Raw genomic sequence first — 21,637 nt, 5'->3', positions numbered from 1 at the left:
AGGAGCCCTATCTGGAGGACCCTGGTACCCTCGGAGCTACTGGAGAGCTACCCACCCCCCAAGCCCTTTCCTTAGGAGACACAGCTCTTCTATGATAGCTTTTCATTGCTTCAATACCAAAGAACAGTTTTATTTGCCCCTGGCCAAGCCCGCACCATGCCTCAGAGCACTTATATTGCTCTGGTCCTACAGGGCTCAGTGGGCAGTGCAACCACAGCCTGGCCTCTCTCTGGGCCTCCTCCCTCTCCTGGCCCTCTATTCGTTTCTCTTGCCAGGGTAGCTCCCTGAGCTACTCCAAGGAGCCTGTTTGGCTTCCTGCTGTAAGCCCAGGGCATTGGGCTCCGGGGCAGGGGGCAGTTCCCCCTCCTGCAGACAGCCTGGCCACTGAGGGGACCCAAGAGGTGCTTTGTGTTTGGTTTTCTGCCCTCTACAAAGAAGGACCCCACTGCAGCCTCACCCCACCCCCCACTCCCCTGTCAATCATCGAACTTGGGCATACCCTGGTGTGAGTCCCATTGCCCTTGGGCTGCCCCCTGCCTGGTGAACACAGGATGACATTCAGGTAGATGCATGTCAGGTGTCTTGTATGTAGGAGATTGTGCTGTGTCACTGCATCCCAGCCTCTCGGGGACCAACACCCTCTCTGTAGAGCTTCTGGGTTTCCAAGTGATGGTGTTGTGAAGGCTTCCAGGCAGGGACAGGATTGCATGGCCTGCTTGTGTCTGGATGGCTTGTGTGAAAGATTGAGTCAGCAGAGGCAGCCTCTGGTGGCTCTCCTGTGTAGGACAGGGTGGGAGATGGCAGATTTCTGTGCAGGTGAGGAAAGTATGTGGCTGCCAGAGGAGACGGGCAGTCCTGGGGCCAGCAGCCCTGCATGTGCGGCAGGAGGGTCCGCTACATGTGAGGGCTTACAGCCCACACTTCCTGCAGCCAAGGCTGGTTGTGGGAGTGGGACCACACTCAGATGGCCCTCCCTATAGGGGGTATGGGTGGATGTGGGGGGTGCCCAAGAGGACTTATACATCCCAGCCCTGTGATGGTCACCTTACAGCTTGGGGCAGCCAGGAACCCTGGGGAATCTCAGCTGCACGGGGTTGCTATAAACCTATGGCATCTCACTCTCACTGGGCCATTGATTTACAGAGACACCAGTGGTCTGTCTCCAAGACCCCTTGCCATCTTGGCATCCTGACCTGGAGCCGGTGGAGATGTGGGGGAGGCTGGGGGCTCAGATCAAGCTAGCCCTCTCCCTCTTATCCCCACTCCCTGGGAGTACTCCATCCTCAGTTCACTCAAAGTGAGACATTTACAAAAATAATAAAAACAATTTTTTAAAGAGTGGAGTGAGACGTGTTTTTACCGCTGTTAGAAATGACCTACATGTCACTTTTGTGGTCTGAGTTCTCTGTGGATATTTTCTGTATGTAACTATAGTTTTAAAAAAATTACGAACCACGTTTTGTCTGTTTTTTTATGAGAAGACAGCCTCATGGGTGGACTTCCCTGGGTTCTGCTAGCCTCCCAGTGAGGACTCAGCTTCTGACCCTGCTGGCCCCCAGCCTGTGGCCTCCAGCCCCTGCTCAACACCACCTCATCTACACATCCCTGTCTGACCAGTGGTGAAACTGAGGCATAGAGCAGTTGGCTCCTCTCTGAAGGGAAATCAGGCACCCAGGACCTACTCTGCCCTGATAATGCCAGTGTTGCAGGGGGAGCCCACTCATTGTCTTTCCAGCAGCTCTGGGGAGCTGCCCTCTGCCTGTTGAGTTGAGCCAGTCTGCTTCCTGGCCTTGCTCCTCCAAACCCAGGCCCACCCAGGATCCCAACAGAGCATTGCACTCTTCAGAAGAGGAAGGTCACCAGGTCTAACTTCCCACCTCCTGCAGCTCCTCAGGCTTGGCCTTGCCCCTGCCCCTATGGCCTGGGCACTGGCCCTGGGCAGCCTTTCTTGGACACAAGGACCCATCTGCCCTCCACATCACTCCATCCTTAACAGACCTTGTTGTCCCTCCACTGGCCAAGGCCTTTACCCCATTGGGTGTCTTTTGATTTCCATAGAAAATAAACACATCCACTGAGGCCAGTGTGGCTCAGTTGGCTGAGCATCATCTTGTGCACCAGGAGGTTGCTGGTTTGATTCCTGGTCAAGGGCACATGCCTGGGTTGCCCGCTTGATCTCCGAGCAGGAAGCAGCTGAATGATGTTCTCTCTCACATCAATGTTTCTCTCCCTCTTCTCTCAAAATCGATAAAACTATTCTTTTTAAAAAATAAAATAAACATGTCCGTCTCCCACTCCTTCCTTCCAGGCTACTCTGGGGCCTTTGGGATGCCCCGTGGCAGTGCCGGGTGCTCGCAGCGCGGGGCCAGCGCGCGGGTCCGGCTGCAGACGGGCGCGGACCTCGAGGGCAGCTGGGTCGGGTCCCCGCGCTCAGAACAGGGCGCCGCGGGCACAGCGGCCGCCGCTCCGACGGAGAAACAGCTCCCTCGCTCGGCAGCGCTGGGTCTGAGTCTCCAAAAGGGAAGCACCGGGGCCGCAGTCGGGGCTCGTCTGACCCCGTGCACGCGCACGAGTTCGCAGCCAGTGTGGTCACGGATCAACTACGTGAGGGCAGTTCGCTCCTCAGGAAAGTCGCGCCCGCGGGTAGGTTCGGCGTGGTGGGGGCTGCGGGCGGGAGGGGCGGGGAGGGGCAGTACGGGGCGGGAGTTGCTGCGGGGCGCGGCGGGCGGAGGCGCTCAGCTTCCGCGCGACCCGAGAAGCCCGGTCGGCCGCCGCTCCCGCGCCGCCCTCCCCGCTCGGCGCCAGCCGGACTACAGCTCCCAGGAAGCTTCGGGCGGCTGGACTACACTTCCCGGGATGCTCCGCGACGCGCGGGGTGAGTTGGCCCTGCGCGGGGGGCGGGGCCGCGGGAGCGCGGGAAGGCCAGATCCCGGCCCGGCAGCCCGATCCCTGCGCCGTGCCCTGAGTATGACCCTGGACCGCGAACTTCGCCGTGAGTTCCCGGGCCGGGCGCCCGAGCGCGGGGGCCGGGAGCCTGCCTGGCGGCCCGGGCGGAGAGCTTCAGCCTCCCGGCCTCGTTCTCTCTCTGCAGAGCTGAGCAAGGCCAAGGCCAAGGCCCAGAACAGCGGGCAGCTGCGGGAAGAGGCCGCCCTCTGCCACCAGCTGGGGGAGCTCCTGGCCAGCCATGGTTAGTGCCTCTCGCGGGGCCCCGGGTGGGGTCCGCGGCTGGGGCCTGGGGAGCCCGGGGAACCGGGGCGGGGCGGGGCGCCTTGTCGAGCGCGGCCCCCGGCCGACCGCCCGGCCCGGCTGAAGCCTGCCCGCCTGCCCGCCCAGGCCGCTACTCAGAGGCCCTGCAGGAGCATCAGCAGGAGCTGCGGCTCCTGGAGAGTGCCGACGACGCCCTGGGCTGCGCCGTGGCCCACCGAAAGATCGGAGAGCGGCTGGCGGAGATGGAGGACTACTCAGCTGCCCTGCAGGTGGGCGTGCCCACCTAGCACCCATGCTTGCCAGACCCATCCCTCCTGGACCTGCCCTTCTTGTTCCTCTTTTCTGAGAATAGAGGGACAGTCTTTACTGTCCCAGCCTCTGGCTATAGGCTGATATACTGTGTGCGACTGGGCCTCACCTTCAGAGAGCCCAGTGCCAGGGGATGGTCGCCTAGTCCTTGGGTGCTTGCACCACAGCCTCTCCTGGGAGCTCGGCCACAGAAACAACCATTGAGCTGCCTTGTGAGAGGGGGAGGGGTCAGGAACCACTGTTCACACAGAGCCTGCCCTGGCCCTTGATGCTGGGGCTGCAGAAACCCAACTAACTTTCACTCATTGTCCTTTCTCAATCCTGACATTTGCTTATTGGGCTGTGGATCCAGTGTCCCCAGAGGCAGCCCTTGACATAAAGGAGATGCTGGGGAGGGGGCGTGTTCCAGGGAGCAGGGGGCTCTCCTGTGTAAGGATAGGGACTCCTTGGAGTTAGGTGACATGTGGGGTTTGCCTGAGGCAGTGGTTGGCTCACTATTCCTCTGCGCCCCAGCACCAGCACCACTATCTGGAGCTGGCCCATTCCCTGTCCAACCACACTGAGCTGCAAAGGGCCTGGGCCACCATTGGCCGAACCCACCTGGACATCTATGACCACTGCCAGTCACAGGATGCCTTGCTACAAGCACGGGCTGCCTTTGAGAAGAGCTTGGCTATTGTGGATGAGAAGCTGCAAAGTGAGTGCCCTGGGGTCTGGCCCCACCCACCCTTTGCCTCCAGAACTATAGGCAGCCCTGGCCAGTGTGGTTCGGTGGTTTGGTGGTTAGGGCGTCGGCCTTCGAATCAAAGGGTTGAGGATTTGAATCCATCAAGAGTATGTGACTCAGTTGCTCCCCTCCTCCAGTTGGGCAGCTTGTAGGAGAGAGATGTGTCTCTCTTGCATCAATGTTTCTCTCTATATCCCCCCTAGTCTCTCTCCCTTCCACTCTCTCTGAAAAGCAATGGAGAAACTGTCCTCGTGTGAGGATTAACAAAAAAAAGAACTAGGCAGAGGAAAGTGCAGCCCCACAACTAGTTGATGTGTCTCTCACATCAATGTTTCCCTCCCTCTTTCTCTCTCTCTCCCTCTCTCTCCCTGCCTCCCTCCTTCTCTCCCTTCTACTCTCTCTGAAAAGCAATGGAAAAAACGTCCTCAGGTGAGGAGTAACCAAAAAAAAAAAAAAAAAAAGCCCACTCGTGAGGGGATGCACAGCCCATGCTCCTGGCAGCCTCAAGTCAGGAAATCAGTTGTTGCTCTTTGTCCCTCCACATTCTGTCTCCAGCATGACCCCTGGAATCTCCCATGAGAGGCAGGAGGAAAGGTGGGGTACAGGGCCCAAAGCTGGAAACCCCAGTTGGGGTCAAGGCTCTGAGTGTCTAGAGGAGTTCTCTTCTAGGGACATTGCCCAAGAGAGAGCTGAGTGAGATGAGGGCCCGACTCTACCTCAACCTCGGCCTCATCTTCGAGAGTCTGCAGCAGACAGCCCTGTGCAATGACTACTTCAAGAAGAGCATCTTTCTTGCTGAGTAAGCCTGCCTCACTCAGCCCAGGAGGGAGCTGAGTCCTCCGTGTTGGAGGAAGCAGCTGTGGGGCAGGCAGCCTGGCATGTCTGTGCCACATGGTGGGGGAGGAGCAGATGGGCTGCTGGGTCAAGTGGCATCAACAGCTGCACGTCAGTGCTTCAGGTGCCCACTGTGGTGCCGTGAGCACTCTGAGCGCTTGTCACCGCCTGCAGGCAGAACCACCTGTATGAGGACCTGTTCCGTGCCCGCTACAACCTGGGCGCCATCCACTGGCGCCAAGGGCAGCACTCCCAGGCCATGCGCTGCCTCGAGGGGGCCCGGGAGTGTGCGCGCACCATGAAGAAGGGGTTCATGGAGAGCGAGTGCTGCTTCCTCATCTCACAGGTGCCCTCTCAGTAGTGAGGGCTCAGCTGTGGGCTGGCTGGGTCCCTGGGGACTGCAAGCCTCACCTCCCTCATCCCCCAGGTTCTCCAAGACCTGGGCGATTTTCTGGCTGCCAAAAGAGCATTGAAGAAGGCTTACAGGCTGGGTTCCCAGAAGCCTTTGCAGAAGGCAGCTGTGTGCCAGACCCTCAAGTATGGTGAGCCTGGAAGGGGACCCTGGGAGCTAAGGGCTCCTCTCCCTTGGCAGAGGGGGCCAGGCATGTGTCCTTGAGGAAGTGGCAGCCCCCACTTCTTGTTGGAAGGAGAGCCCTACTTTTTTCTGAGTACAGCACAGTATGTTGGAGAAGCCCTGAGGGTGGTCAGGCGACGGGCATTTCCACACAAACCAGCATCTTTGGCAAACTGGAGACTAAAGTTGTCCCCTCTTAGAGTGGACAGGGTACTGATGGGTGGCATCAGCAGCAGCTGACAGTGGTCTACCTTTACTGCGATCCAGCACTGCTCTGAGTTTTCATCTATTAGTTCTTCTAATCCTTGCAACAACCCCATGAGGCTGATTGTCCAACTACCCCCTCCTACCACCGGGCGAGTGGAGGCTGGGCAGGGTGGGTGGCCCATTTGAGAGCACATGGCTAACCGGTGGCAGAGCTGGGCTGGACCCTGTGTTGTGCCATCCCCTTGCACAAAGCTCTTCCCAGCAGTGCTGGCGGTGATCCGGCTACAGCAGCAGCTGGAAGAATCTGAGAGCAGTGACCCTCAGGGTGCCCTGGGCATCTGTGAGCAGCTGGGGGATCTGTTCTCCAAGGCAGGCGACTTCCCCAAGGCGGCTAAGGCCTACCAGAAGCAGGTGCACACCCGGCTGGATGGGAGGGAAGGGACCAAAATGCTCTGGGTCGAAAAGATGTGCAGCAGCCTCACTGTCGCTTCCCCAGCTGGATTTTGCAGAGCTGCTGAGTAGGCCAGGGCCTGAGCTGGCCGTCATCCATGTGTCCCTGGCCACCACCTTGGGAGACATGAAGGACCACCAAGGGGCTGTGCGCCACTATGAGGAGGAGCTGAGGCTGCGTGAGGGTAATGCCCTGGAGGTGAGCAGTGACACCACACATGGGGTCTCTGAATTTGTCCCTATGGCTCTGCCTCAGGACTGCCACTCTGGTGGTGGGTGCAGATGGGCATTTCTTTGCGGAGGACAGCCATCATGGAGCTCATTTATCTTTCTCTTGCTACAGGAGGCCAAGACCTGGCTGAACATTGCATTGTCCCGTGAGGAGGCTGGTGACACCTATGAGGAGCTGGCACTGTGCTTTCAGAAAGCTCTCAGCTATGCCCAGCAAGCTCAACGGCCACATCTGCAGGTGTGGCCCCACCCACCCAGCTGGTCCCTTTGTCCTGTGCCCTGTGTCTCCCCACCTGCGGTGGCTGGTGTCCTTATGGTCCTGACTTGGCATCCCTTGCTCCTCAGAGGCAGGTCCTGCAGCACCTCCACACTGTGCAGCTCAGGCTGCAGCCCCAGGAGGCTCCTGGCACTAAAGCCAGATTACAGGAGCTAAGTGTGGATCAGGAAAGCGAGGAGGAGGAGGAGGAGGACCTGCAAGGCGATGAGGACAGCAGCACCCTGGAGGCCAGCGAGCTGGAGCTCTCAGACAGCGGTGAGGCCCAAATGTTGCCAGTGGCCCTGGTGTTTTCTTCCCTGCTTGAGCTGGACCCTGGGCTGCGGCTGGTGAGGGTAGGGCCCTTGTGGTACCTGCTCACAGGCTTGTGACAGGAAACAGTTCCATGCAAGGAGGGTGACCAGTGCCAGTGAGGTGGACAGAGGAGGGGCACTTACAGGGAACCTGGGGCAGCTTTGGAACTTTCCTGGAGGGGCTGATAGGAACTGTTGGGCATCCACAGGGGAGGCAGTGCAGGGTCAGAACTGTGGAAAGGGTACTCCAATGCGTGGTCAGCCTTGTGGCAGGTGGACATGAGGGACAGTCTAAGGTGGGCATGAACCTCACGGTCTCAGGGCAGTGGCGGTCAGGGAAGGAGGGCTGGGGCCAGGAGGAACAGGTTCAGTTTTGAACTTGAGGGGCCTCCAGAATCTCTCAGCGTGTGTCCAGGGAACTGTGGGAGGCTTTGGCAGTGCCTAAGGGGTCTGGCTAGATGTCTCTGGGGTGGAGGTGCAGGGAGCCACAGGCAGGGTATGGCGAGAGAACCAGAGACAACTTTAGGCAGTGCTGTTCCACAGACAGTCACAGTGATAAAAGGCTCTAGAATCTACAAGGAACCAAAGGCACAGGAGGGGCAAAGGCAGGAGCAGAGGTGGAGTGGGGTAGTTCAAGGAGCTGGGGTGGAGGCCATAGTGCACAGGTAGAGGGAGCCTGGCTCAGGGACAGGCTGTTCGTAATGGGGTGTGACTTGTCCCAACAAGGATACTTCTCAGGAGAGTGAGGACACTAACCAGAGAGTGGAATCTGGGTGCTGGGCAAGAGGTCAGTGCACAATGGGCAGGGATCAGGTAGGCAAAGGGGCTGGGTGGGGGTGGGGGTGGGCGTGGCTCACCCATGGTGCCGGCTCTGCTCTGCTGCAGAGGGTGAGGCTGACAGCCAGCCCCAGGACCTGGAGGAGGACGAGGAGCTTCAGGGCTGCCTGAGCCGGCGGCAGGTGAACAAGGTGAGGACCTTGGGGGTAGGGTGTACCCTCTGGGGCTCACCAGCGTGGCCTGGTCCCCTTATGTCTCATCCCCCCACTCTGTGGTTACTGTGCCCAAAGTGGAACCGGCGCAATGACGTTGGGGAGACCCTGCTGCACCGAGCCTGCATTGAGGGCCAGCTGCACCGCGTCCAGGACCTTGTGAGGCAGGTGGGCCTGCACCCTATCCCTCTAAGGGGTCTGGCTGGATGTCATTGGGGTAGAGGTGCAGGGAGCCACGGGCAGGGTATGGTGAGAGGACCACACCCTGTAGAGCGTAGCAGGACTTTCGGAGGGGGTACATACACTACCTGCCCCAAAGGGATGGGAAGCAGCATCACACTGCTGGCCCTGCACGGTCCCTGTAGGGCCCTGCCCAGCATTCTGCCTCATGGTGGGGGAGCATCCCCCTCACTGGTGGGATCTGGGCCAGGCCTGGCTGTTCCGTGGGACCCATGGGACATGCTCTGGTGTGACCCAGGCCCTGGCCCTTGGGGCTCTAGAGCCAGGCCATGGGGCACTCAAGGTCAGGCTCCTTCCCATCTTTGGTCACAGGGCCACCCCCTGAACCCTCGGGACTACTGTGGTTGGACACCTTTGCACGAAGCCTGTAACTATGGGCATCTGGGTAAGCACGGGCCAGGGATCTGTCATACAATGGAAGGAGTCTGAGAAGGTTCCTGGGAGCTGGCTCATGTCTCCTATCCCACAGACATTGTCCGCTTCCTGCTGGACCACGGGGCCGTTGTGGATGACCCTGGTGGCCAGGGCTGCGAGGGCATCACTCCCCTGCACGATGCTCTCAATTGTGGCCACTTTGAGGTGGCTGAACTGCTCATTGAACGGGGGGCATCGGTCAACCTCCGAACCAGGAAGGTGAGTGGAGACAAGGGCCAGGTGGGCACGGCCATGGTTGGTGGGTCTGTTCCCACCAGCCCTGCTCAGCTGGGTGCCACACAGGGCCACAGCCCGTTGGAGACACTGCAGCAGTGGATGAAGCTGTACCACAGGGACCTGGACAGCGAGACACTAGAGAAGGCTGGCACCATGGAGAGGCTGCTCCAGGCAGCCTCCTCTGGCCAAGGTAAGCTGGGACCTCCTGCCCCTGGGGACATCACTCCCTAGCCTGAGAGTCTCCTGAGCCTCTCACGGACATTTTCACATGGGTGGCAGAGATATGCCTGGCCTGCCCCATGACAAATTTCATCTCCTCACAGCTCCCCACAGCTCCCTGGCTCCCGAGACCCTCCCAAGTGACCGTCTGTTTGACCCTGAGACCTCTCCTTCTTCAAGCCCCTGCCCAGGAACCCCAGAGGCCTCTCAGGCCAGTGCCGGGGTTTCAGAGGCACAAGCAATGCCAGCTGTGCCCAGGTCTCAGAGGAGGAGGCACAAGCTAGCCAGCAGTAGCAGCTCAGAGGGCGAGGACAGCCCAGGCCTACCTGGGCCAACCCAGAAGAGGCCTCGGCACTCTGCCCCAGTACAGCGAGCCAGGGCCTGCATGCTTGGCCATATCAGCAATAGGGAAGCGGCAGCAGCTGGCCAGGCAGCCATTCGAGGAGTAGGCAGTGCCCAGAGCTGCTGCCCCAGGCCTGGCCCACCTCGGGGCCCAGGTGAAGCTCCCACCCCCCAGGCAGCGCTGATCCCTGAGGAGGAGTGTCTGGCTGGGGCCTGGCTGGAGGATGACTTGCTGCTGACCCATAGACATCAGGGCTGCCGTCCGCCCTACCCCCAGAGCAGTGGGTACAGGACCAGGCATAGTGCCTCGGAGTCAAGCAGTGATGAGAGTCCTGTCAGGCCACGGACCCAAGCCAGGCAGAGCCAGCTACCCCGTCTCAGGAGTTGGAGTGCAGCGGTCAGAGCAGGTGGAGACTGCAGCTTGGCCACAGAGCCCCCACAGAGCCCTGGTGTCCCCAGCACAGACAACCCTATGGTAGGCCATCCCTCGGTGGGTATGCAAGTCTGGAACAGACCCAGCCTCGAGGGGTGGGGGGACAGCAGAGGGCTGTTTTTCTTTTCTGGTTCAGCTATCCCTCCCTGCCCCCTTCTTCTAGGGACCGGTCCTGCCCCCGACCATCCAGGTTCGAGTTCGAGTTCAGGATAAACTTTTCCTCATCCCTGTCCCACACAGGTAAGGTGTCTCCTGCCCTTTCCCAGCCCCAGCTCCCTCTATGCCCCTGTGGGCCCTGCCTGGAGGTAGTAGCTGAAAACCCTGGTGTTTGCGTGTCAGGTGGGATGCGTCATCCTTGCTGGCCTGGGGACCTGGTAGCTGGGGTGGGGCATCAGGAAAGGTCAGGGGCACAAGCATAGGCAGGGCGCTGGAGGTGGGCTCGGCTGCAAGGGCCATTTGCATCCTGAGCACATTACGGGGAGAAGGAGCCAGACTACGGAGCTTTCACCCAAGCATGGATGACAGGACCCTGGGGCATTTCCTCAGCATGTGCAGGGACCTGGCCAGGTCCAGAGCTCAGCATGCCCCCTGTTCCCATAGCAAGGAGGCCCACTCTGTGGCCTGGCTGGCTGAACAGGCCACCCAGCGCTACTACCAGGCCTGTGGGTTGCTGACAAGGCTCACCCTGCGAAAGGAGGGGGCCCTACTGGCCCCACATGATCCCATCCCCGATGTGCTACAGAGCAATGACGAGGTAAGTGGCGGGAGCCAGGGCCCTGAGTGTCAGGGTCATCCCTGGTGCTGAGTGTCCTCAGGGCTGCCTGCCAATGGTGCTTTCCAGGTATTGGCTGAAGTGACCTCGTGGGACCTCCCCCCACTGACTGACCGTTACCGTAGAGCCTGCCAGAGCCTGGAGCAAGGTAAGGGCCCAGGAGGCCCGCACTGGCCTGGGTAGAGGGGGTGGGCATGTGGACTTCACCTGTAACTGCCACTCCCAGGTCTCCAGGTATCCACCACACCTGTCCTCAGGTTTTCCTCCCCGAGTAGTGCCCACATATATGAGCAGTGTGTGGGGTAAGATGGCTCCATGTGAAAGTGGGACCTTGTAGAGACCCCAGAACCTCAAGGCTAGGCCACACCTGTCTGGGTTAGGAAGTTTGGCACCACTGGGAGACTCTAGGCTGAAATGTGGTGGGGAGGGCCTGATGGGGCAGATACAGGTCAGCCCTACCCACAGGCTTGGAGTATAGGTGGGTTCAAAAGTGAGGAGGGGGTGTGTAGGTTTCACAGGGCAGACAGGCAGGCTCTGGCCCTGGTGACACCACGTCTCCTTGCAGGGGAGCACCAGCAGGTGCTGCAGGCCATGGAGCGACAGGGGGTGAGCCCCTTGTTCAGCGCCTGCTCCCTGGCCCTGCACCAGGCCCAGCTCACCCCCTTGCTTCGGGCTCTCAAGCTGCACTCAGCGCTCCGGGAGCTGCGTCTGGCAGGGAACCGGTTGGGGGACGGCTGTGCCACTGAGCTGCTGGCTGCCCTGGGCACTATGCCTGGCCTGACCCTCCTCGACCTCTCTTCTAATCACCTGGGCCCTGAAGGCCTGTGCCAGCTTGCCTCAGGCCTCTTGGGACAGGCCACCTTGCAGGTAAAAGCATGGGGAGTAGCAGGCCAGAGACAGGGTGACAACAGACCATTTGCATTTGTCCAGGCACCGGTGGGAAGGTATACCTGGGAGTGCTGGCTAGCACCCGGCTCTGGGACAGCAAGGACACAAGATCCTATGGGGGAGGCATCTGTCTTTCCCAGAATTTGGAGGAGCTGGACTTAAGCATGAACCCCCTCGGGGATGGCTGTTGCCAGGCCCTGGCCTCTGTCCTGTATGCCTGCCCTGCGCTCAGCTCTCTGCACCTCCAGGCCTGTGGCTTTGGCCCCGGTTTCCTCCTGAACCACCAGGCAGCCCTGGGCCGTGCTTTCTTAGGTGAGCTGACCACACATACACTCCCTGGCCCCAGGGTTCCAATTGCTATCAGAAGGGTGTGTCCCGGGGCTCAGAGAACCTTGAGCAGGAGGGGCCCTGGGGCATCAGCCTGGCTTCTGGACACATGTAGGCAGACAGACATGGGTGCTGGACCTGCCTGGGCTCAGGGGCATCTGGTACTTGCCCAGCCTGGGCCGTATCACAGGGCAGAGTCCCAGCCCCACTGTTCTCACCAGCTCAGTTCTGTGGGCCTAAATCATCCCACTGTAAGCCCAGCAAGGCTGCAGAGAGCCAGGGTCTCAGTACTGAGGCTGGGAACTGGTGGTCCCCCAGAGGGCCTTTCTGCAGTGGTGATGTAGTAGGAACTGAGGCTTGGGGCTGTGAGCAGCAACTGAGCAGGGGTCTGGGGTTAGAGCAGCAGAGGGAGTGTTCCCCGGCCCCATTCCACCACATCCTGCCCAGGACCTGCCTATGTCAGGCAACCTGGGTATCCTGTTGTGGGTCAGGGCAGGCAGAGGCCAGAAACAGTGGAGAGAAGCTGAGCTCAGGAGTCTGGCCCACCCCCTCCCCAGCCAAGAGACCTGGACAGGAACAGCCTGTTTCCCTGTGCATGAAGTTGTAAGGGTGATAGCCTCCCCAGAGGGCTTGTAAGGGTTCTGAGCCCAGTATTCTGCAGCAGGGCTGGGGTGATGGCTGTGTGGGGCTGATGGAGATTCTGTCCTCTGATTCAGATGCCAAGCACCTGAAGACACTGTCCCTGTCCTACAATGCCCTGGGCATCACTGCCCTGGCCCAGACCCTGCAGAGCTTGCCTGCCCAGACCCTCTTGCACCTGGAGGTCAGCTCCGTGGTGGCCAGCAATTGTGACTCAGGCCTCGTGGAGCCCGTGGTCAGATACCTGACCAAGGTACATGGTTGGGGCCAAACACCAAGCCACAGGAACCCTGGGCCAAAGGTCCCACACCTGAAGCCTGGGGTTGGGGCTGGGAAGAGTTGTAGGTTCTGAAGAACAGCTCTGGGGAAGCTGCCTGCCTCAGGCTGTGAATTCCAGCAGGAAGGGCACTGCTGATCCAGGTGGCCTCCCTTGCTCCCAAGCAGGTTCCAAGGGACATGTCAGGCCTCCCAGTGCTCTCTCCTGGGGGCTCTTCCTGCTAGAGCTGGGTGCTCATGATTCTCACATCACAATATGCCAAGTGTGGCTTACACCTGGAAGGAGGCATTTCCTTCTGATCTGCAAATTGAGGTGGTACCACTACTCTCTGATGCCTCCTTGCTTCCAAGAAAGGGGAAAGGTGTCTGGCTTTCACTGTATGGGACCTCTACTGGGAGGCAGGGAAGGCAAGCACCCACTCACTGAAGCCTTGGGCTTCTCTTTTCTAGAAAGGCTGTGCTCTGGCCCACTTGAACCTGTCTGCAAACCACCTGGGTGACAAGGCAGTAAGAGACCTGAGCAGGTAACACTGCCCTGCCTGTGCCCCCACTTCCTGAGGGGGTCTGATCTCAAGGCCCAGGAGCCTGGGGGTCGGGGGGCACTGGGTCAGGCAGGGAAAGGAGGCAGAGATGGTGCCAGCTCCTCCCTGAGTGTTCCCCAAGCCTGGCCATTGATCTTGGCCCCCTGACAGTGCCCTGACAGCCCTGGAGGAACACCTGTGCCTGTGCCAGGCTGGGGGCAGAACCTACTGGGCCTGGCCTGTGGCTCCCAGAGCTGTGGGTTTGTCTGGGGCAACTTTCCCTAATGATGGGAGTCTCCCTCCCTGGAAACCGACCCCTTCACTTCTTCCCTCATCCCAGATGTCTCCCTCTTTGCCCCTCGCTTGTCTCGCTGGACCTGTCTGCCAACCCCGAGATCAGCTGTGCTGGCCTGGGGGAGGTGCTATCTGCTCTCCAGGAGCGACCCCAAGGCCTGAGCTTCCTGGACCTGTCAGGTGAGCTCTGGGTATGGTGGCCACACCTGCCACACCAGGGCTAGTGACACAGCTTCCTCCACAGGGACCTACCTGAGGCCCAGGTTCCTCCTTTGAAAGGGCGGACACTGCCACCAGCCAGAAGTTAGAGGTGGGCTGGGCCCCCTGAGGCTGACACAGTACAGGACAGGTGTGACTAGAAGGGGGTGTGAGCCAAGCTTCTAAAATGATGGGGCAGGAGGAAAATGGATCTCTGCCTCTCGCCTGTTCAGCCAGCCCCTCAGAGACCATGGGGGGTGGGGGTGCAGGACCCCTTACAAGGAGGCTTCCTAATTCCCATTGTTAAGAGGAGGATGCTCAAGGTAATAGTTGTAAAAGCTGCCACCAAAGGACCTTCCCTATTCTTGGCAGGGGCTGACTGACCCTACCTTCCCAATCTGTAGCTTGTTCTCATTGTGGGCACACCCAGACACAGTACCCTACCAGAGCTGCCTTGAGGAGACCACCCAGCAGCCTGGCACATTCAACTGGAGCCTGGGGCAGGAGAGCCAAGCTTTGCCATCCAGTTTGACAAAGGCTGGGAGTGGGTGTACTCAAGGGGCCCCTGGGGTTCTCCAAAAGCAGGCTGGTGGCAGATTTCACACCTGGCCTCCTGGCATCCACGTCTGCACCAAGGTCCTTGGGGGCCTGAGCCTACTGGGCCTCTAAGGATCAAGCTTAATGTGCCTGAGACTCATTGGCAGCCCTGTTGTGTACACTTTATCAATAGAAAGACCCGGGCATTGTCAGACACTCTCAGATGCACAGATGTGAATGCGGCATTTATTTCAGCCAGCCTCCCTTCTGCCTGACCACTGGCTGTGAAAGTGGCCCAGGCAGCCCCTCTGAGAGAACACATCCCTTCCTAAGAGTATTCTCCACCTCTCTCTGGCCTTTGCCGGTGGTCCTCACTTTGGTCCTTGGGTCCTCAAAGGAAGTGTTTCTTCCCCAGGGTACATTGGTTGAAAGGAAAGGACCCAGGCTTGGGAGCACCCTGGGGTTGGGGCTCCTGCTGGGCTGCCTGGCTTTACTGGCTGGAGCAGCTCCCTGAGGCCTGCTCCTGCCTCCCCTCTTCAGGCTGTGCTGTCCAGAGTCCCCTGGGCTCGGCCCTCTGGGATAAGATCACTGCGCAGGTACAGGAGCTACAACTTTGCAGCAGGCGGCTCTCCTCGGAGGACCGGACTGCCCTGTGCCAGGTGCTACGCAGCCAGCCAGGCGCTGGGGCCCGCACACTGGACCGAGGAGCCAAGCTTTTCTTCCGGCGCCTCTGACAGCTGGGGCCTCCCTGCCCCCTCCCCACATCCCTGGGACCCCAATAAAGGACACTGCTGCCACCCTAGTTGGTTTGGCTCACTGGTTAGAGTGTCCACCCGCGGACTGAAGGATCCCCGGTTGGGTTCCAGCCAAGGGCACGTTCCTCGGCAGCAGGCTCAATCCTCGGGTCTGAGCACCCGAGGGAGGCAACAAATCAACATGTTTCTCACGTCGATGTTTCTCTCCTCCTCCCTCCCACTCTGAAAAGCAATGGGAAAAAGAACGCTGCTGCCTTCTCACCCTTGCTGCTCCTGCAAGGTGCGCGGGAGACGGTCGGCTCCGCCGCAGGGAAACGGCCGCGCGGGCCGGGCAGGCGCGGCCACGCCCCCTGGGGGCCGGCGGGGGCGGGCCTGTTTGCGCGCAGGCGCACGCGCGCGGGGGAGGGAGGCGCGCGCACGCGGACGTGCGAGCGGGAGCCCCGCCCCGGCGCCATCGCGGACCCGGGATCCTGCCCAGGTAGGGCCGCGGCCTGGGGCGGGTTGTGCCCGCTGACGCGGTGGGGGTGGGCGGCCCGCGGAGGGCACCCTGCCTCGCGCCCGTGCTCTCTCCTTGGGGTTCCTCTCCCGGGGCCCGGGAGGGCGCCTCGGGGCCCGGCGGTTGTGGGCGACAGCCCCAGGCGCGGGCCCGCGGGCCGGCCCGGGCTCGGGGCGCCTCATTGCTGGCCCGGCCCGGTGGCGGCCGAGCGTCACCTAGAGCCGCGCCCGGAGCCTTCTCTGGAGACGCGCTTTTGTGGCTCAGGGTCGGGTTTGTGAGGTGCAGCCGCGTATTCACTTGTAACGAGGGGCCATCGGCTTGCGTGGCTGAATGGAATCCGCTTCCACACCGCCCGGCCCGGGGAGGGCGCGCTCCATAGTCTCCGCGTCCCCACGGGGGGCTCTGGTCCCTGCACCTGCCTTCTCGGCACGGCCCCGGCTTCTTTGAGACGTGCTGCTTGGCTGGAACGACACTGCGCTCTCCCGGCCCTTATCCGACCTTCCCTATGCCCAGCCCTGCATGCTGGGTGACCCAGGGCTGTGGGCTGGGCTGCTTTCTCTCTTCGTTTACCCCATAACTGCCCTTCCCCTCCCCCTTGGGATAGCACTAGCTCAGCACTGCAGCTGCCTGCGCCCAAAAACCCAACTCATCAGAACCAGGACACACTTACCTGCACACCTGCCTGCCCTGAAAACCTGCTGCCCTTCCCGCAGCCTCCATCTCTGCTCACCTTATCGTCACGGTGCCATTTGACAAAAGCAAGAGTGTCATTCTTGACTCCTTTTCGCCCGTTTCAAATCCTTCACTGGGCCTGAGGGGTCCACCTCCAGAGCATTTCCGGGACTGGCCGCAGCCACTGCATCCACTTTCTGACCGCAGGACATTCTCGGGCTACCTGCTTCCCTTCTGTCTCCCGCCCACTGCCCACCCAGAGCCTCAAGAGCCAGTCTTCAATCCTCCAGGAGCTCCTGCTAAGTTAGTACAAAACTCAGACTCCTGACCTGTGAGAACTGAGCTTTGCCAGCCTGCCTGCCTCTCCTGTGTACCCTGGGAGGCTCCTTACTCAGAAAGCCCCCCCCCCACTGGCTTGCCTATTCTTCCAAATCAGTCCCCATATAAAGACCTTCGTGCTCTGGCTGGTGTAGCTCAGTGGTTAAGCAGCATCCCATGCAGCCAAAGGTCACTGGTTCAATTCCCAGTCAGGGCACGTGCTGGGGTCACAGGCTCAATCCCCAGTAGGTGGGCATGCAGGAGGCAGCTTATGGATGTTTCTCACAAACAGGAATGTTTCTCTCTCCCTTCCCTCTCTAAAATTAAAAAACGAACAAACAAAAGAACCCAATATTTAAAATGAAAAAAAAGATCTCCCTTGTAGCTCAGTTGGTTAGAGCATTGGCCCAATACACCAAGGTTGTGGGTTTCATCCCCAGTCAGGGCACATACAGGAATCACCCAGTGATGCATAAGTAAGTGGAACAACAAATGTTTGTCTCTCTCCCTTCTTCTCTCTCTAAAATTAATAAGTAAAATTTAAGAAAAAAAGACCGCCTGGCCAGCTCAGCATTTGGGCATCAATCTAGGATACAGGAGATGACAGGTCAATTCCCAGTCAGGGCACATTGCCTGTGTTGCGGGCTCAATCCCCAGTCGGGGGCGTGCAGGAGGCAGCCAGTCAATGACTCTCATCATTGATGTTTCTGTCTCTCCCTCCCTTCCTCTCTGTGAATCAATAAAGACATACTTAAAAAAGAAACAAAAAAAAACAACCTGTTACCTGTGCTGTTTCCTCTGCCCAAACGCCCCTCCAGATCATCCATCCAAATACTACTGCCTCCTCTTCCCCCTGGTCACCAGGTTCAGAACAGCCTGCCCTTCTCTGTACACGATTGCTCTCTTTTTTTTTTTCTTATTGAAAAAAAATACATATTTATTTATGCATTCAATGGTTGATTCTTTCTTGTATGTGCCCTGACCAAAGATCAAACCCCCAACCTTGGTATATCGGAACAATGTTCTAACCAACTGAGCTACTTGCCCAGGGCCATGACTGCTCTCCTGAGATGCTTCCCCCTGACAGTGTCCGGAGCAGGGTGGGTGTTTCCAGCATAGCATTCACTGTCCTGTGTGTTCATTGCTATTTCTCATCTCTCTTCATAAGGTGTCAGGGGTCCCCTTTGAGTTGGTGCTGGTTCTGCTCCCCAGGTCTCTGCTCCTAGGTCTCTGCTGTGGCCACCTCAGCTTACAGGATGTTTCACGGGATCCCAGCCACTCCAGGCATGGGAGGTGAGTGTGTTCCAAGCTGGGTCCAGGGACTGGAAGGGCCCAGGCTTTCAGCCACTGCAGCAGAGACTGACCTGTGCAGTGGCTGGGGGTTGTGAGGGGATCTATAAGTGTCTCCCCCATACAGCCTCAGGGACTAGTGCATTTTATCACTGGGGCCCAGAGACATCCTCCAGGCAGGGCCAGCTGGGCACAGAGGTGACAACCTTAGTATGACTGGAACCTCAGGAGGTTCTGGGCATCCCAGAATCACCCAGCCAGAGGAAAAATCACAGCACATGTGACAAACGTTTGTGCCCCATCACTGTACTGTAAGCAAGGTGTGGTCTCCCTGCCATAGAGTGAGGTGACCAAAGAGTAGTGGTGGAGTGGGGAGCCAGGCCTGGCACATGCCTCCCTAGCCCCAGAGGCATGTTTTCTGCCCAAGTCCCCTCACAAACTGATACAATTCCCATCCTCCAGTTCCCTCTGGACTCTTTGGGACATAGCACGGGGGTGGTCTCAGGAGGGGACAGGGTCGGAGGACAGGCCTGCCAGCTCTCTGCCTACTCTGTTGCAGCCCCTGGAAACAAGCCAGAACTATATGAGGTGAGTGGCAGGCTCTTGCCTGGTTGGCACTGAATAACAGCACATGCCCACGTGAGCAGCTGCCCTGGTGCCGACACACTGCCCCTCTCTCCAACAGGAAGTGAAGCTGTACAAGAATGCTAGGGAGCGGGAGAAGTGAGTCCAGCACCCAGACTGCTGCCCCAACACATACTCCCAGGCCAACCCCCCTCCCCCAAGCAGCCTCCCACACTGAGGGTCCAGAGGATATGGGGTCAGGCTGGGCCAAATTCAGAGCTCCGCCACAGCTGCACCCCAGTGGGGCTGGTGCTTTGGGGCTCTAGGGGCCTCGGTGGCCATGGCCTGATGGACACACTCTCTTCAGGTATGACAACATGGCGGAGCTGTTTGCAGTTGTAAAGACCATGCAGGCACTGGAGAAGGCGTACATCAAGGACTGCGTCACCCCCAACGAGTGAGGGCCCACCATCCTTGCCCATGGATTGGTGCCTGGCCCTGGAAGCTTGTTTCTGCCCTCCAGGGCAAGGGTGCCCAGTAGGAGTGAGAGAGGAGAGGGGGTCTGCATGTAGTCATCTGCCTCCCCAGTCGGGCTGGGAGGGTGCCCCTGGGTGCTGGCAGCCTGGGCACCTTCTCAGCTGGAGAAGTCCTGGTGTTTCTGCAGTGTCCCTGTGGAGAGGTGTGCCTACCACCTTGGTCCTGGGGTTTCATCCCAGCCTGCTCCCCTGGGTGCAGAGGTACTCATTGATGAGGGCTTTGGAAGACAAGCAGGAGAATTGGGAGGGAGGTCTGCGAGGCACTGCCAGCCAGGCCTGACACCCAAAAGGCTCATGGAGCCTTTATTCAGTGTGTAAGGGCCATCCAGAGGACCACGGGCAGTGGGTGTGGAGGCATGACCAGCATGGACCAGGAGAGCAGGCATGAGGGGACTGCTGGCCCTCTGCCCAGTGCTGGGCTTAGAGCCAACCTTCAGGGTCCAGGTCTGGTCCCCTGGGGCAGCCATAATTTAATTACCCCCCACACTCTCGTCCAGAACTCTTTTCTTATGTAGACCCAATGGAAGACCTTTATTTCAGTGGCCCACCTTCAATCCGTCCCTCAGCCCTCCCTGAGAGCTGCCCTGTGCTGAGACCTCCGGCCCTCCCCTTAGGTACACAGCAGCCTGCTCTCGTCTCCTGGTTCAGTACAAAGCTGCCTTCCGGCAGGTTCAGGGCTCAGAGATCAGCTCCATCGACGAGTTCTGCCGCAAGTTCCGCGTGAGTCTGCGGAGGGGTGGATGGTGGGCAGCAGGGGTGCTGTTGGGAAGCCGCCTTGCCAACACCCACGCCCCCCCCAGTTGGACTGCCCGCTGGCTATGGAGAGAGTGAGGGAGGACCGCCCCATCACCATCAAGGATGACAAGGGAAATCTCAACCGCTGCATTGCCGACGTCGTCTCAGTGAGTCTCCAGGAGCCCCACCTGCCAGGTGGAGGGCCGGGGGGGGTGGGTGGGCAGCTGTGCCCCTGGGAGTGTCCAGGAAGCCCGAGTCCCCTCCCCCACTTGAGACCCACATTGGCCATCCCAGGGTCAAGGCGGCAGGCAGAGCCTCCAGGTTGTGGGGACAGAAGTGTGGGAGGAGGCCGGAGTGACCAGACATCCGAGGTTGCAGAGGGGAAGGATGAGTTCCTAAGGCCAGAGGAGCTGGGAGACCCAGCCTGGGCCAGACCCTGTGAGGGGACACCCACCCTTGGCCCCTGGGGTGGGTGGGTATTACCTCATACACACACTTGTCCCCAGCTCTTCATCACAGTGATGGACAAGCTGCGCCTGGAGATCCGCGCCATGGATGAGGTGCACCTCCCCGGGTGGGGTGGGGGGGACAGCGTGGGTGGGCCCTGAGCCTGGGGTGGGGGCGGGGCACGGCTTCAGGGAAGTTGGTCTCACAGAGCCACGTGTTTGCAGATCCAGCCTGACTTGCGGGAGCTGATGGAGACTATGCACCGCATGAGCCACCTGCCTCCTGACTTCGAGGGCCGCCAGACGGTCAGCCAGTGGTGAGTGTATGGCCCTTCCTGGCAGCCCGGGGAGGCCCTTGGTGCACACCCTCCAGCGCTGTGCCCCCACCTCCCCAGGCTGCAGACACTGAGTGGCATGTCTGCCTCCGATGAGCTGGACGACTCTCAAGTGCGCCAGATGCTCTTCGACCTGGAGTCGGCCTACAACGCCTTCAACCGCTTCCTGCATGCCTGAGTCCCGTGGCCTCCCTGCCCCAGGTGCACAGAGCAGGGGGCTTTCAGTCCAGCCCAGTGGGAGCCACAGCCTCCCAGGATGATTTCTGCTTTCCTTGGACCCCTGGACTTTGCATAGCAGCCCTGTCTGTGTGTCTGTCCACAGTGTCTTGACCCCCCTCCCCACAATAAAGATGTTTTCTAACCTTCCTGCTGCTGTGGTCACCCACCCAGACCTGCCTTGCATGTTTGCCTGCCCTCTGGGCCTTGTGTGGGATCCTGCCGTCTGGAACACCCAGGTTTTAAGCACCGTTAATCAGGGAAGGGCCTGGGTGCCACTTTAGGGGCAGCAGCCTCCCTGCTGGGCACTGCCTGGACAAGCAACAGGAGTGATCAAGCCTCCACCTGGGCCAGGTGTGGCAGCTGCCCAGGCCAACAGCAACAAACCGTGAGACCAAGGCTCTGGATTCCAAGATGCATTGTTTCACCTTTTAGCAACTGTGGCATTGGATAAGGGACAAGCCAGAGCTTAATTATCGCATTTTGTCTTTTTTAATGGTGCTTCTTGCCATCTATGGCAACTAGAGGCAGTGAAAGAAGACATCTTAACTTGTGTTTTACGAGGGAAAGAGCAGAGACAGGGTGACAGAGGGTGGGGGGTCTCAGAGCCAGTGTCTGCCAGAGGGTTCTGGGCATGGACTGTGCTGAGCAGTGTACCCGTAGTGTTTGCTGCTGGGCTGGATGTGGTGGAGAGGCAGTCCAGGATGATACCGCATCTTGGTGCCTGAGTGGTGCAAGAACTCCTGGAGAAATGTGGACACCTGCAGTGAGCAGGGGATCCATGAGGGTGAGGCCAGAGCCCAGTTTGCACAGGGCAAATTGGACTTGTCTTTCTGACCATC

The 21,637-nt window shown here is 59.5% G+C and overlaps 2 protein-coding genes across 35 annotated transcripts; both read left to right on the top strand.

The window, feature by feature from the left end:
* Positions 1-2,883: 2,883 nt before the first annotated feature.
* On the top strand, positions 2,884-15,234 carry TONSL (tonsoku like, DNA repair protein). 4 transcript variants are annotated; one of them, XM_081117428.1, is made up of 26 exons: positions 2,884-2,992; positions 3,092-3,187; positions 3,334-3,476; positions 4,030-4,213; positions 4,913-5,042; positions 5,252-5,423; positions 5,505-5,619; positions 6,124-6,269; positions 6,355-6,507; positions 6,652-6,777; positions 6,885-7,071; positions 7,992-8,074; positions 8,174-8,263; positions 8,648-8,720; positions 8,805-8,968; positions 9,053-9,176; positions 9,310-10,022; positions 10,144-10,220; positions 10,581-10,734; positions 10,822-10,900; positions 11,318-11,619; positions 11,781-11,952; positions 12,684-12,859; positions 13,333-13,406; positions 13,744-13,877; positions 14,973-15,234. In XM_081117428.1, the coding sequence occupies exons 1-26, from the start codon at positions 2,968-2,970 to the stop codon at positions 15,164-15,166; spliced, it is 4,086 nt and encodes a 1,361-aa protein (XP_080973554.1). In that variant the 5' UTR covers positions 2,884-2,967; the 3' UTR covers positions 15,167-15,234. The 4 variants fall into 4 exon arrangements, with proteins under 4 accessions (XP_080973554.1, XP_080973553.1, XP_080973552.1 ...); XM_081117427.1 differs by having other exon boundaries at positions 6,121-6,269; XM_081117426.1 differs by having other exon boundaries at positions 7,992-8,263; positions 11,835-11,952.
* A 331-nt stretch (positions 15,235-15,565) lies between these two features.
* VPS28 (VPS28 subunit of ESCRT-I) lies at positions 15,566-20,945 on the top strand. Of its 31 annotated transcripts, none has more exons than XM_081117454.1 (11): positions 15,576-15,665; positions 16,288-16,658; positions 17,842-17,966; positions 18,523-18,551; positions 18,649-18,686; positions 18,895-18,984; positions 19,678-19,783; positions 19,864-19,965; positions 20,305-20,358; positions 20,470-20,561; positions 20,640-20,945. In XM_081117454.1, exons 3-11 carry the CDS (start codon positions 17,930-17,932, stop codon positions 20,755-20,757), a joined length of 666 nt encoding a protein of 221 aa, XP_080973580.1. In that variant the 5' UTR covers positions 15,576-15,665; positions 16,288-16,658; positions 17,842-17,929; the 3' UTR covers positions 20,758-20,945. The 31 variants fall into 31 exon arrangements, with proteins under 31 accessions (XP_080973608.1, XP_080973610.1, XP_080973580.1 ...); XM_081117481.1 differs by having other exon boundaries at positions 15,578-15,665; positions 16,397-16,658; positions 17,886-17,966; XM_081117480.1 differs by having other exon boundaries at positions 15,580-15,665; positions 16,563-16,658.
* Positions 20,946-21,637: the final 692 nt, after the last annotated feature.

The sequence above is a fragment of the Miniopterus schreibersii genome, assembly GCF_964146895.1.
Source record: "Miniopterus schreibersii genome assembly, chromosome: 17".
In the NCBI taxonomy this organism is placed as follows: Eukaryota; Metazoa; Chordata; class Mammalia; order Chiroptera; family Miniopteridae; genus Miniopterus; species Miniopterus schreibersii.
The sequence above is the reverse complement of the archived record's forward strand: the minus strand, read 5'-3'. Positions and strand labels throughout refer to the sequence as shown.

Bases quoted from the DNA above. Each gene is read 5' to 3' on its own strand.
- TONSL (XM_081117425.1), top strand. From the start codon at position 2,968: ATGACCCTGGACCGCGAACTTCGCC. The intron at 5,424-5,504 runs GTGCCCTCTCAG...CTCATCCCCCAG, and splicing joins GCTGCTTCCTCATCTCACAG to GTTCTCCAAGACCTGGGCGA. The intron at 6,778-6,884 runs GTGTGGCCCCAC...CTTGCTCCTCAG, and splicing joins CTCAACGGCCACATCTGCAG to AGGCAGGTCCTGCAGCACCT.
- VPS28 (XM_081117482.1), top strand. From the start codon at position 17,930: ATGTTTCACGGGATCCCAGCCACTCCAGGCATGGGAG. The intron at 19,966-20,304 runs GTGAGTCTCCAG...ACTTGTCCCCAG, and splicing joins GCATTGCCGACGTCGTCTCA to CTCTTCATCACAGTGATGGA. The intron at 20,359-20,469 runs GTGCACCTCCCC...ACGTGTTTGCAG, and splicing joins AGATCCGCGCCATGGATGAG to ATCCAGCCTGACTTGCGGGA.